Here is a 13,552-nt window from a genome sequence, read left to right as displayed (position 1 = left end):
AGAAAGTTAATGTCTAGTTTATTGATTAAATTTGATCGCTTGTCTAACTTTGACGACATGCATTTCTCTTCCTCAAGTATCTATGATGTATCTCATATATCTCTTGCTTAGATTCTTACCAATCACCTCCTAATCAATCATCGACCTATACGACCATATACCGATTGCACCCGCATAAGTGCATAACCCACATCATTTGTCATGCCACTAATTGATAGATCTACTGATATTATTTCAAGAGATACTATACTCCACATATATAATATTGTTGACCTTTTTCTTAAATTTTGTGATGTTTAAAAGTTTAATAATTAATTTTGTTATCAATTTTTACTAGCTAGGAATTCTACTGAAATTGTGACGATTTAAATTAAATAGCAGACATGTAATGGATAAAAATAATATTGATGAGAATAATGTTTGATTGAAAATTAAGATTAACCAAAAACAAAATAGGCTTTAAAAATTAGAAATTTCTTAATTAGCTAAAAAAGGTTGTTATAAACCCGTTGCATTTACCCGAATCCAAAACTTTGAGTTAAGGTTGAACATTTCTTAAGCTCGTAACCCGAAATAATATGAGCTGAATAACCAATGACCCAAAATGACCCGACCCGAATGACCGGCGATGCCAAGTGGTCCGAACCAAACCACCCGATTGACAATTCTACTCTAACGTATATCAAAAAGGTAAAAGGGAAATTTCCTTGGACGATCAACCTTTACTTACCAACCCACTACCATGTCAAATGCGGAGTACTGCACTAACATCAAGTGGTGACAATAAGTGACAACTAACATTAAGTAGAACAACTAACATGTCTGCCTTAATAATTGGCTAGACTACTTTATAAACTCTTATTGATCGACCAATTGGAGTAGCACTATAAATACTCCATAATTCCTCCTAATATTCCTTACACCAATATTCAATTCCACAAAACAAACATATACACTTACTTACAAGTGGATTTTCCAATACAAAATAAATGGCTAACGAACTCAACGGGCAAACCAAAAATATGTACACTACTCTTACCAACGGGTCACTAAACGGCGACCACTCGAACCACGGATCGAAAGCGAAAGAGGAGGACGAAGAGTCCTACGCTTACGCCGCTCAAATTCTAAACTCATGTGTCCTTCCCATGGTCTTGAATGCCACCATTGACTTGGGGGTGCTCCAGATCATCCAGGATGAGGCGTGCTCTAGCAGGCTATCACCCGCCGAGTTGGCATCCAAGATCAAGGCCACAAATCCTGAAGCTCCAACCATGTTAGATCGGATGTTGAAGGTCCTAGCCACTTACTCTGTAGTTAGTTGCACGGCCGTGCCCACCGCTGATGGTGGAGTCCAAAGGCGGTATGGTCCCGCGCCTGTGACTAAGTTCTTTGTGCCTGATCAAGATGGGGTGTCATTGGCACCTATGTTGAACTTAGTTATTGACAAGGTCTTCCTTCAAAGCTGGTTAGTTCTATTGCATACTCTTAATATGGACCACTTACATTATATGCATGCCATTCATTTTGCATGATTTGCGTGACTTTATTTTAATTCAATTTTCTTAGCACAAACTATATCAAACTAAGATTAGACAATTTTCATCATGAGATAGCTGTTGTGATTATGCTTCTATTAGATTCAAACGTTTTGTTGATTCTAATTTGTTTTTAATTGAAATATTTTGAGTTTTGAAACTATTTCACAATTTTCTTTAATAGTCTTTTGTATTATATCTTCAAAATATATTTTTTTTAACAATAAATTTTACATGATAATTAGAAATACCCCATACATAGACATACTTGAATAAATAAATGTATGTGTCATTTAACGAATAATTGAAATACTCCATAACACACTAAAAAAAAATGATGATTAGGTGGACTCTTTTAAGCAAAAAGATCCAGAGATAGTGGAGTAAGCAGGAAAGTAGAAAGTAATTAATTATCAGATAAGTTGGTCATCAATCCACAACACGCGTAGTAATTAACCAATAATACAATTAAGTCAGTCAGCCTTCTTAATCATCTCACAAACATTCAAATAAATCCACTAATAATGAGTAATTTAGTACTAGTAGTAGTACTGTAGTAGGACTAAGAATAGTATTACACACTTCCAATTAATGGCCTAATTGTCCACATGACTGCCAAAGATAAGTCCTTGTCGTCTAACATAACCACTTCATTTTCTTCCATATGTCTTTTCCAATTTCCCCTCTAATAATTGTGGATACCAATTAGAAAATTATACCACTAATGTATTTTTTTTTCCATTCAAAGAGACGTACCAAACACGCTGCCATCATAAATTTTTTTTTTTTTTTTTTTTTTTTGTAAAAAAAAATATAAAGTACATAGTTGTTAAGCCTGTATGTTGTCAGATTAACATTGTTATCGTTTAATCAAAAACATGCTACTAGTAAATAACAATTTTTGCTTAATGTTTTTGAATGCTTAATAAACATTTTTGCTTTTCGCTTTTTAATACATAGTCAATCCTTAGGATCACGTTATTTAACATTAATTTAAACCTTTTTTTGGTAATTTTTGTAGGAGTAAATTGAAAGAGACGGTGTTAGAAGGAGGGATCCCATTCAACAAGGTACATGGAATGCATGCATTTGAATACCCAAGTGTGGATCCAAGGTTTAATGACATTTTCAACAAAGCAATGTATGATCAAACAACATATACCATCAAGCTAATACTTGACAAGTACAAGGGCTTTGAAAACATCCGACAACTTGTTGATGTTGGTGGAGGTCTTGGCCATAGTATTCATGCCATTACATCTAAATATCCCTCTACTAAGGGTATCAACTTCGATTTACCTCATGTTATCGAACATGCCCCTTCGTTGCCTGGTATGGAAATTAAATATAAACTAGTGTAAAATCTTAAATTATTTACCTTGTATATGTTTAGATTAGTCCAGTTCTTTAATGTTTCATAAATAATACCCCTTTGTTGCAACTAAAAAAAAAATTGAGGTACTATGTTCGATTAAATTAAATAAGGCGGGGTGGTAGGGAAAGTTTTCAAGGGACATTTTAAATAAAATTTCAATGATATCATTAATCTATTTTTAGGGTATACGATTGAAACATTGACTTGATATATAATTATCTTTAATTTTCAGGTATAGACCATGTTGGTGGAGATATGTTTGAAAGTGTTCCTAAGGGAGATGCAATCTTCATGAAGGTAAATTATAAATTTGTGGTCACATTCATTTGTTACATACATTAGGTTTATGTATTATTTCCAATGGATGAATAAAATTGTAATCTATGTTACAGTGGATCTTGCATGACTGGAGTGATGACCGTTGCCTAACGTTGTTGAAGAACTGCCACAAGGCCTTGCCGGAGAATGGTAAGGTCATCGTCGTGGAGACAAACATCACGGATGAGCCAGAGACGACGGCCCTAGCAAGAGCCATTAGCCAGTTGGATGTAAGCATGATGACACAGAATCCAGGAGGAAAAGAGAGGACTAGGAGAGAGTTTGAGGCCCTTGCTAAGGCAACTGGTTTTGCTGGTGTCAAGTTTGTTTGTTATGTCTCGAACTTTTGGGTTATGGAATTTTACAAATGATTTCAGAAATTTGTTGGAATTTGACAAAAAAAAAAAGATAATAATATCAAGTATGTAAGCATTTCTTATTAATGCAATGAGATAATGGAAGTGTAAGTGTTAGAGGATCATAGAATCTATTTATGGGCCATTTGGTTCGCGCGGGGGAATCGGAATGGAATGAACAAAGGGAATGTAGGAGAATGGAATGAAACCCTTTCCAAGTACTGTGTTGTTTGGTTTTCAATAAACAAAGGGAATCACCATCACCACCACACATCCCCTTTCTTCACTTTTCCAGCCACCAGGAGCCACCCCATCGCCCAGCCACAACGTCGACGGAAATCGGCAGCCCTGGGCGCACCTCCCCCACCCCTCGCAGCCCCTAACCTCCCCGGAAAAAACTTCCACCACCACGCAAAAACCCTAGAAAACACCATCCCTCCCCTTAAAAACGCCGGCCAACCTTCCCCCGCCCTCGAAACCCTAGCCGCTAGGGTTTCGAGGGTGGGGGGAAGGTCGGCCGGCGTTTTTAAGGGGAGGGATGGTGTTTTCTAGGGTTTTTGCTTGGTGGTGGAAGTTTTTCCGGGGAGGGGAGGTGTTTTCGAGGGGAGAGGTGGGGGAGGTGCGCGGGCTCCGGCGAGTTGTGGGGGAAGTGCGGCGAGTCCGGCGGTGGGGACTAGGTCCGTGGCGAGGTGGTTGGGCTAGTTCCGGCAAGTACAATGGTGGTGGGTATGGTGGCTAGGGAAAGGGAATGGGAAAGTCTGGGGGGTGGGGAATCAATGTAGACTAAAAATGGGTGAACTCAAAAATAAAAATGGGTAAAGGGAATCAAAAAAGTGTCAAACAAACAACAACAAAGGGAATGATATCAGTTCATTCCGATTCCCTTTGATTATTAACCCCAACCAAACGGCCCCTTAATTTAAGAGCATTTGTGTTTTTTAGTGATTCTCTAATTCAAGTTTTTTGTAATTGTATCATGGGTTGGTATAAGTGTATAACTTATCTAGCTCCGCCACTGCTCGAGTGCTCATTCTAGGTTGTATTTGTGTTCCCATGATACATATCAATAAAATGGTAAAAGGCATGAAGTTGGCGAAATAAACTTTGTAAAATCATGATCCATTCATTACTCAAGAAAATAGCATGGAATATTATTGGTATTATGTGATGCTCAAAGCAAAGGGTTTTAGAAGAATATAGGTACAAGAGTGCGTGTGTCTTATGATCCAAGGGAGAGAGGGTAAATTACAAGAGTTTACTTAATGTTAGAGAAATATGAGTACAAAAGAGTAGTAGGATTTTCCATTTCAAATGCAAAAAAAAAATTGCAGAATCTCTGTTCAACTCTCTTGGGCATACATCCCCAAATTTCCTGCTAACTTTTCTTCTTGTTGATATTCTTTTAGCTACTTCCAATTATTTCCTTGTATGCGTTCTTGATTTTTTGTAGCAAAGCTTCCCTGTAACATAGCGTAAATGATTGAATACGATATCATAATTGGTACAAGATTGAAGGAGTGCTAATATAATTTGATCTAAACAGAAATTTACCGGTCAGGCTTGAACACTAAATTCCGGTATGCAAACCACTGCATAATTATACAAAAAATAAAATGCTCAATTTAGAATTAACATGATTTTAGTATAATAATAACATTGTAATCATATGAAAGTAATTAGTTGATGAATTTTGAGAGTACCCCCGTGTAACCAATGCCTACGAGCTCAAAAATGCCAGGGAACAAAGGAAGTCTGTCAATTGCCTGCAAAATAGCAAGTTATTTACCCATCTGTTAGTACGGAGTATGTTTTATAGTACTATTATTCCGTATTGACTAAGAATGTAGTCAGTCATTACACTTATTTCATGCATTCATACAAAAAATGACTTCAAACATAGTTTCAGACCTTTCACTCTTTCAGTAATAAAAAGGCTTCACAACGTATGGGTCATTCTAATACTCTGCCATCCTGTTTTTTTAATACCCTAGTTAGCCATGGGTGCACCTAGTAGGCTAGTATCATCCAGTTCGATTCTAAGTTATAAATGTTCATTGTAACATAATAAGCCGTATCTCAACATATATTAGCTAGTCACCTCTCAATTATATAACAAGTCACTGAAGATTAGTTGGTCCTTGGTCGCACCACCAAAATACTTCATTTACAATATACAGGTTCAAGCCGTGCAACAAATCACTCTTTCGATAAATGAATAGAGATAGAAATGACTCACAGAGATCATGCCAGCAGAACCCCAGAGAGCAACACCACCAGCTACAGCTAGTGAGCTCACTGCATACTTGTCTTCGACTTTGTCCCACTGTAACAATTCATGCACCCATAAAATGTATTGCAAATGTTACTGCTTGTAAAATCATATTAATTATAATTGAATAGAATAAAAGAGAATTAAAAATCATACAGCATTTTGGATAGTTTTCAAAAGCTCTGTTGTGTCAACTGCTGCAGGAACTTCTTCTTCAGCAGTCGATGTTGTTGGGGTTACTGCTGCGGGTGCTACTGCTGCTGCTGGCGCGTCCCCAGTTGCCATGGCAACAACATTCCTAGCAATCTTTCGGCCTATATTTACAATAATATATTTCATTGATATTCGTTGTATAATCTAAGGCATCAAATGTATGTAAAAGTAAATCAAAAAAGGTCAAATGCCTAATTTCTAGCCAGGAAAAGAAGTGTACAACTTGTTAATACTGTGTTAAATAAGTGATCATTCTTATTCTCAAACATAAGTCACTTAATCTGTTAGAAGACCAACTCAACCAAAAACTTAAGCTGATGGTCCGATATATCCTATCTCTAACATAATCATATAGGTTGGGTCAGATACCTTAAGTCCAAATAATGAATAGTACTCATGATCAACCATGTGTCTTGTACTTGCGTGCTTTCACTAAGTAGTTAGGTAAGGCGATTGGTTTCCATGTTTTAATCGGCTATCATTTGCTTGAATGATAGCCGACCCCAAATCATTTTAGGATTAAGGCTTTGTTAATGTTGTTGTACCAATTGTTTGAATGCGTTTGAAAATTTTAACAATTATAGCAAACTATTTAGGGAGTATGCAGGACACAAATAAAACAACTGGCAATTATAATCTAGTGATATGCTACTACTGTAGTTTGTACAATTGTTAATGTTACCGTGCCACTAGACACTAATGAAGTATGTACATATATAATGATATAAGAAAATGTTCAAAGTAGTAAAATTGATTTAAAAAAGGAAGGAGGGACATACAGTAAGAAGTAGTCTTGGAGATGCGGTTTTGGGAGTGGACAGGCAGCGGAGGGAGGGTAGGAAGGGATACACATTGCGGCGAGGCGGAAGCCGATTGGCGATGAGTGGCCTTAGCGTCAACAAGGGCGGAGGAAGAAGAAAGTGAGACTGCATTGGTTGTGGAGGTTGCCATTTTTAACTAATTATACACTCCTACACCTTGTAACTTACTAATAGAAATAAATTTTTAAAAATCTTATGTAATGTTAGGCCACACAAAGTAGTGTTAATAAGTGGGAAAATGTGGAAGGAAGAAAACAAATGAATATTAATAGTGTTGATTAAATTTCCATCAAAAATCTAAAGTGTCTGGTGTTAAAAATTAGTGTTTGATGATTTTTAGAGTGAAAGGTGGAGATGCATTTTGTTTACAATACAAAGAATGGTAGAGAGCCACTCAAATGGCAAAGTAGTAATCTGGATAATGCTGACATGGATTTTTGGATAGGAGATTTATGGTGCATAATCTGGTAAATAGTTTACAGATGGACACTTTTAATTGGCTGAATACACCTTTGAAGATTTTGTGCTACACTTAATGAATTAATGTCACCATCTATTTAAGGTTTATGCTAATTTTTTTTGGTGGATTTTAGTGCTAAGATGTTAGAAGTCATTTAGGGTCTGTTCTCTTACGTTGAAATTCAGTTCAGTTCAGTTCAATTCAGCTCAGTTCAGCTCCTAATTTCCTTCGCTTATAAAATATTCATTTCAGTTCCGTTCAACTCAGCTCAGTTCAGCTCAGTTCAGCTCAGTTCGGTCAATGAGAACAGACCCTTAATTTGCCATAATTGAAATTTTTTAATGAAATACTATCTCAATAGCTAGTTTGTGTCGATCATCTTTATTAAGCCTGAGTTTGGTTTGTAAGTATGGTTTATCATGATGGTTGAAGCTTGTGACGTAAGATTGGATTTTATATTCTATTACTTCTATACTAAATAATAGCTAGCTTGTATTCTCACATCTAACATATCTAATTATCTACTCACATATCTACCATGACACACTAGTGGAAAAATAGCTATCCGTAACGGGCAAAAAAGGCCTATCCGTAACGGGCAACGGGCGTTACGTATGTCACCGTTACGGATAGCTAGTGTTATTTGTAATGGGCAGTGTCCGTTACGAATAACGGGTTATTCGTAACGGACATTTCAAGTGCCCGTTACGAATAATGGGTTATTCGTAACGGGCAGTTTGACTGCCCGTTACAAATAACCCGCTATTCGAAACGGACAGTTTGACTGCCCGTTACAAATAACTCGTTATTCGTAACGGATTGTTTGACTGCCCATTACAAATGACCCGTTATTTGTAACGGACTGTTTGACTGCCCGTTACAAATACAATTGAAGCCAAATTAAAAAAAAAAAAAAATGCAGCAGGTGATACTGCCAACATGCTATGATGCCAAATCTTTAATTACTATTATCAATATTTAATTGATTTCAAAAAACAAATTATCAATATTTAATTATAAAATCAATAATACAACTTTCACAAATGTCCAAATTGACTTTACAACAACTCGCTAACATGAGTCAAAAGTCTACTGCATAAATAATACTCCGTAATACAACATGAAAATTTAAATAAGCTTATATTCCTTAGTAGACTAAGAACTTGAAAGATAGAATTTTATGCTGTCTTGATGAAGCTTGCTTAACAAATTTTGTACAGCCATATCTTCCATCCTTTTTAGCAACGATTCATGATTTCTGTCCAAACTGACTTGAAAAAAAAAGGTTAAACTATTAGAATGGATGAAGTATATCAAATGAAAATGCGAGTTAAACAGGAAATATGGCACAAAGTGTACTGATTTGCTTATAACAACTAGCCTGTAGTACAATATTCAAGGCAAGTGAAGAGATAGATAAAGGAAAATCAAGTTAGTTATCACTTTACAACCAAGGGAAAATCAAGTAAGGGTTACACAGTTACCACAAAATCACTTATCATGCAAATTACTAATTCAGTTTGTCTACTTGTAGTTTACCAACCAATTGTCCAACTTTTTTCACGTGCTTTCATATAAAAAAAATCATTAAATGAACTTAAGCTATGTGTTTAGAGACGCATGATCGTCTAAACTAATATTGATACACAACAGTGATCTGAAATGTGAGCTAAGCCAAGTCCTACAAAAAGATCATTCTCACCAATACAGAAATATGAAACTAAATTAAGCATAACAGGTTAATTAGGAGTACAACATGTAGAAAACTAATTAAGACTATACAAGAGACTTGAAGGGGAGGGGGGAATAAAAATCAAATCAACCCAATTGAAAAACTATTTTATTCAAACCAATATATACTTCAAGTCTGCCTGAAATAAACATTGAAATTTGCAGTAATCAATAAGCCATTATTAATAATGAGCTTAGGATATTGGATTAAAACCAATAGAACCTTACAATACTAAAAATATTGACAAAAACTAATTAAAATCCATACATATTTCTACTTTACCATCACTATTTCGTGAAATTGAATATATAAACAACTAATAAAAAATATCTACATTGAAACTTAATAACCTGGAAATTTGAAGATCATCCTACACTATAAAAAATTAAAGAATAATAGTAGAAAGATTTATTAGAAAATCCAATGATAAAGTTGTTCATTTCATACCATATTGCACTATCAAAGGCCTAGGATTCAGAGTCAATTGGCTGTATAAGCTTTGGTATTATAGTAAATTTGTCATATTAAATAAATAAATAAAGAGAGTAAATTTACCATATAATCTTATACTCGTAGCATTAATACATGGCTCATGAAGCAATTACTTAAGAATTATGACGTTACATGAAACCAATCCAATAAGAAATAATGCAGCCTAGCACCTTGATCTATCCCTACTCCCTAGTTCCCTACTAATTCAAGCTAGAATACATACAATAAAATACTACAGTTTTCAAACAATGACATTTCAACATTGAATTCAGCATGTCAAAAACTGTACAGCTAGTCAGTTGCCCACACATACATCAACGAGCATACACAGCTAACTATAGAGCATTCATCAAAACAGACAGCTTATTGACTAAAGCCCAAGTAGCAACATTCAGGACAACAATTCATCAACAGTGGTTACGGGTAGAGTGAAATTACTTGTTGGATGAACCCTTGGCGGCATTGATGAGTTCATCACCAAGGCCCTCGAAAATGGTCTTGATGTTCATGAAAGCACTCTCACGAGCTCCAATAGTAAGAAGATAGATTTCCAGATTAACACGCCTTAGTGGAGAGATATCAACAGCTTGACGCCTAACAACACCAGGAGAACCAATTCTGGTTGCATCTTCTCTGGGTCCACTACATAAGACAACATAGTTTAAGTTCAACCATGAATTTCACTCCCTAGCACAACATCAACAGCAACAACAATAAACAATAATCAATTAATAATTCAACGGAAACATTGAGTCCAAGCTGTTAATCCATTTTGCTAATTCATTGCTAAATCATCATGTTCTTTTTGTACAATTTAATGATGATCGTTGGGTCCAAGGCTGGCTTGAATGATATCCACGTTGAACTCATTGTGAGATTATGTTAGTTGCCTCTTTTAATTACTTTTCTAAGTTGAAACATGGGTGGGTATTAGGTAAGCCTCATTATGTTGCACCAAGTTTTCGAAGTTAGTGGACTACCAGGAACTAATGTTAAATTGTTGATACAAGTTTTGTACATGGTCAATGGGTGGTCAGAATTACAGCAAACTACGATATGATCTCTTAAAACAAGGGCTAATGCTTGATTAGCAAATCCATGAAGACTCAAAACGCTATAGACAATAAGGTTTTTTTTTTTTGGAAACAATATAGACAATAAGTTTACATAAATTGAATCAATTAATCACATGAAAACGCTGAACAAGGACTACACCATAAAACATTGTCGAAACTAAAAACCATAACCTGAAAATTTCCTTCATCAAATTTGAAAGCTAAAATCAATCAAATTGCATAGAATCAACCACAATTTGAATAAACAAAGTCAAAATACAGTCAAACTAAAATCAATACACAAGTAAAGATCAGATTTGATTGCAAATCAAAACAATAATAAGCTAATAAAATTGTAAGAGAGGAAAAGAGTAGAGAGAAAATGCAAACCTGAGAAAGATTGAAAAAACCCCAAAACCATTAATGAAACCATCATTTCTACGACCTTCAATTCTTCATTATCAATATTAACCAATCCAGTCCTTAGAATAACCTTCCACTAGTGACTGAGATCCCTTAAAAAAAAAAAAAAGGCATCATATCAAATTAGATCCCAAATATAAGCTATAAATATCAAAATTCAAAAAAATAAATTAATATGGGTAACGAGATTCGTACAAAATCCCACACATATCAGCGATTTCTTCACCTGAATCATCATCATGACATCATCGCCATGTCCATTTCTAGGTAACGAGACTTGAACATCCGACATTCCAAATTGGGTCCATCGCCTGCCATTGATGCAATTCGGAGGAGAGAGAAAGAGGGGAAATTTGGGAATTGGGGTTTTTAGTGGGAGAGTTAGAGAAGAAGAAGATTTTGAGAAGGGTGGTGAATTACTGCTTCAGTTTGAGTGACGAGAAGAAAGAGAGAATGAATGAGGAGGAGAGAGGAGAAGAGAGACAGGATGAGTGGAAGGGGGTTTGACGGCTAAGGGGAGTGAAAGTTTGAAACCCTAATGGGCTTTCCTTATCAGCTTGACCAAGTATTCGTAACGGGCACATGGTGTCCGTTATAAATAACTAAGTATTCGTAAAGGGCACATGATGTCGGTTACAAATAACTAAGTATTCGTAACGGGCAATATTTTGCCCGATACGAATATTATATATTTGTAACGGACAGTTATTTTGACCGTTACGGATATATTTTATGTAACGGGCATAGCTTTGCCCATTACAAATAGCCTGTTACGAATGACAATTTTTTCATTAGTGACAACTAGGTGAATCAGCTAATATAACAACTAATTTTTCTGAACATGTCCTAAGTATGCATAAACGGAGGCCAAGGGGCTAAAGATTTCACTTTCAGTTGTGTTAAAATGCTTCCCTATTTTGGACTGAAAACATAATGATGATATGAATATATATGATCACCTATGAAAGGTTTTAAAGCCCACTTCCAAATTTCTTAGGCCAAAGTTGGGCCCTTTTGATCCAGGCCCTATATTTATTTCTGTGCTAATACTTTAACATTTTAAGATTGATATGTTTGGGCTTTACGAGTTTACTGGCTTGACTACTTTTGGTGTTTAGAGAGCCACAAGGGCGGGGGTGAGAATCGATCCCAGGATCTCCTGAAACCGGGAGGAAAACTCTAACCACTTGAGCTATCCCTCACTCTCATACTGGCTTGACTACTTCGTATAGGATGAGAAATGTTATGATAGTCTTAGTTTTTCGTTAACTTCTAAGAAGAAATCCTAACAAGTGGGTGAACTCGACTTGATGGAAATCCAAGTACTCATATCTAGTATTCTTGAGAGTGAGCTAGTAAAGGATTAAAGTTTTCTTCTGGATTCTAAGTAATTTTAGGATTGTTTTTTATCACTCGCCCTTAAAAAAAAAAAAAACATGTAACCCGTACTGATGTATGTCATTTGGTGGTATGGAGAAGCTATGATAGGAAAATGGGACAAAATCAAAGTAAATGATTACGAAACAAATGAGAAGGACCTCACAATGCCTAAGGTAAAAAAAGGTGATAGATTGACTGCTCTATGGAAAACTCTAATTTTGTTAATTTCAATTATGTAAAAGATACTTTAGATAAAAGAAGAGGGGTCGCAGAATTCTAGATTTGTAAAAGGTAAAAATGGTCCTAGGCTGTTGAGTTGTAGACATAGACATTGAACAAGTAATTAACAAATTTCGAGGTGAAATATTTGGGACTAGTTTTTTTTTTTTTTTTTTTGGGCAATAATTTGGGACTACTTTTATTTTAAAGGTGATAAAAAATCGGGCCGGACTAAGCCTTAACACAAATCTTGTGCCCAAACCCGTAAAAAGGTAGCGGGCTTGTCGGGTCAAATCGGGCTTTTTCAGGCCAAGTTCGGGTTTTTTTTAACTAAAAATGTGTTTTTATGCTTGTCCAAACCCCTCCTATTTTCGGGTTGGGCTAGCGGGTCGGGTTAATGTTGATCACCTCGATTTTATTTACAGTAAAAATTACTAACAATGAATTTTTTATATTTATTTATTTATTTTAATTGTTTTGCAAGATAAGTAATTGGGCCTTATGTTGGATCCCAAAGTCCAACGTTAATCTCACCCAAAGAAAAAATAAAACATCTATTGTGATAGTGGCGATAATTCAAATCCACATTCTTACTTGACTAAAAATATCATAACTTTGTGTTTCCCAAAAAAAAAATCATAAATTTAGATTCAATATTGAATATTCTGCCCTCAAATAATATGAGGTTGGGTTTGGACTTTGAAGTAAGTTAACCCTAGTTTTATTTTAATAATAATAATAAAGGCTAACCCTAATTTTTCCTATAATCAATATAACTCCATAACCATCTCATTCTTCATCCTATCACCTATTTTATGGTCACAACTAGTTGTGTATTTCCACATTATAGAACAACTTTTACCCTCTCTATATTTTAATAAGTGTTGCACTTCCTTTCATG

At 35.4% G+C, this 13,552-nt stretch overlaps 2 protein-coding genes and 1 long non-coding RNA gene across 4 annotated transcripts; 1 reads left to right on the top strand and 2 right to left on the bottom strand.

Moving 5' to 3' along the window:
- The first annotated feature begins 875 nt into the window (after positions 1-875).
- On the top strand, positions 876-3,712 carry LOC110713990 (caffeic acid 3-O-methyltransferase-like). The gene is made up of 4 exons (XM_021892445.1): positions 876-1,468; positions 2,560-2,870; positions 3,146-3,210; positions 3,306-3,712. The coding sequence occupies exons 1-4, from the start codon at positions 990-992 to the stop codon at positions 3,600-3,602; spliced, it is 1,152 nt and encodes a 383-aa protein (XP_021748137.1). The 5' UTR covers positions 876-989; the 3' UTR covers positions 3,603-3,712.
- A 1,001-nt stretch (positions 3,713-4,713) lies between these two features.
- LOC110713993 (protein CURVATURE THYLAKOID 1B, chloroplastic-like) lies at positions 4,714-7,246 on the bottom strand. Its single transcript, XM_021892447.1, has 6 exons — positions 6,849-7,246; positions 6,013-6,170; positions 5,824-5,910; positions 5,288-5,350; positions 5,139-5,176; positions 4,714-5,047 (listed from the first exon to the last, which is right to left on the bottom strand). The coding sequence occupies exons 1-6, from the start codon at positions 7,018-7,020 to the stop codon at positions 4,990-4,992; spliced, it is 576 nt and encodes a 191-aa protein (XP_021748139.1). The 5' UTR covers positions 7,021-7,246; the 3' UTR covers positions 4,714-4,989.
- A 1,086-nt stretch (positions 7,247-8,332) lies between these two features.
- On the bottom strand, positions 8,333-11,677 carry LOC110714467. 2 transcript variants are annotated; one of them, XR_002510118.1, is made up of 4 exons: positions 11,248-11,677; positions 11,020-11,144; positions 10,013-10,216; positions 8,333-8,621 (listed from the first exon to the last, which is right to left on the bottom strand). It is a non-coding gene; the product is annotated as an uncharacterized LOC110714467 (long non-coding RNA). The 2 variants fall into 2 exon arrangements; XR_002510117.1 differs by having other exon boundaries at positions 8,333-8,617; positions 11,248-11,676.
- Positions 11,678-13,552: the final 1,875 nt, after the last annotated feature.

The sequence above is a fragment of the Chenopodium quinoa genome, unplaced genomic scaffold (assembly GCF_001683475.1).
Source record: "Chenopodium quinoa cultivar QQ74 unplaced genomic scaffold, ASM168347v1, whole genome shotgun sequence".
NCBI lineage: Eukaryota > Viridiplantae > Streptophyta > Magnoliopsida > Caryophyllales > Amaranthaceae > Chenopodium > Chenopodium quinoa.
This window is presented reverse-complemented; position numbering and strand designations above follow the sequence as displayed.

Excerpts from the sequence above, each read along its gene's own strand:
- LOC110713990 (XM_021892445.1), top strand. The coding sequence starts at position 990 with ATGGCTAACGAACTCAACGGGCAAACCAAAAATATGTACACTACTCTT. Across the intron at positions 2,871-3,145 it reads ACATGCCCCTTCGTTGCCTG|GTATAGACCATGTTGGTGGA; the intron begins GTATGGAAATTA and ends TTTAATTTTCAG. Across the intron at positions 3,211-3,305 it reads GAGATGCAATCTTCATGAAG|TGGATCTTGCATGACTGGAG; the intron begins GTAAATTATAAA and ends TCTATGTTACAG.
- LOC110713993 (XM_021892447.1), bottom strand. The coding sequence starts at position 7,020 with ATGGCAACCTCCACAACCAATGCAGTCTCACTTTCTTCTTCCTCCGCC. Across the intron at positions 6,171-6,848 it reads CTCCAAGACTACTTCTTACT|GCCGAAAGATTGCTAGGAAT; the intron begins GTATGTCCCTCC and ends TTGTAAATATAG. Across the intron at positions 5,048-5,138 it reads TTAGTGTTCAAGCCTGACCG|GGAAGCTTTGCTACAAAAAA; the intron begins GTAAATTTCTGT and ends GCTATGTTACAG.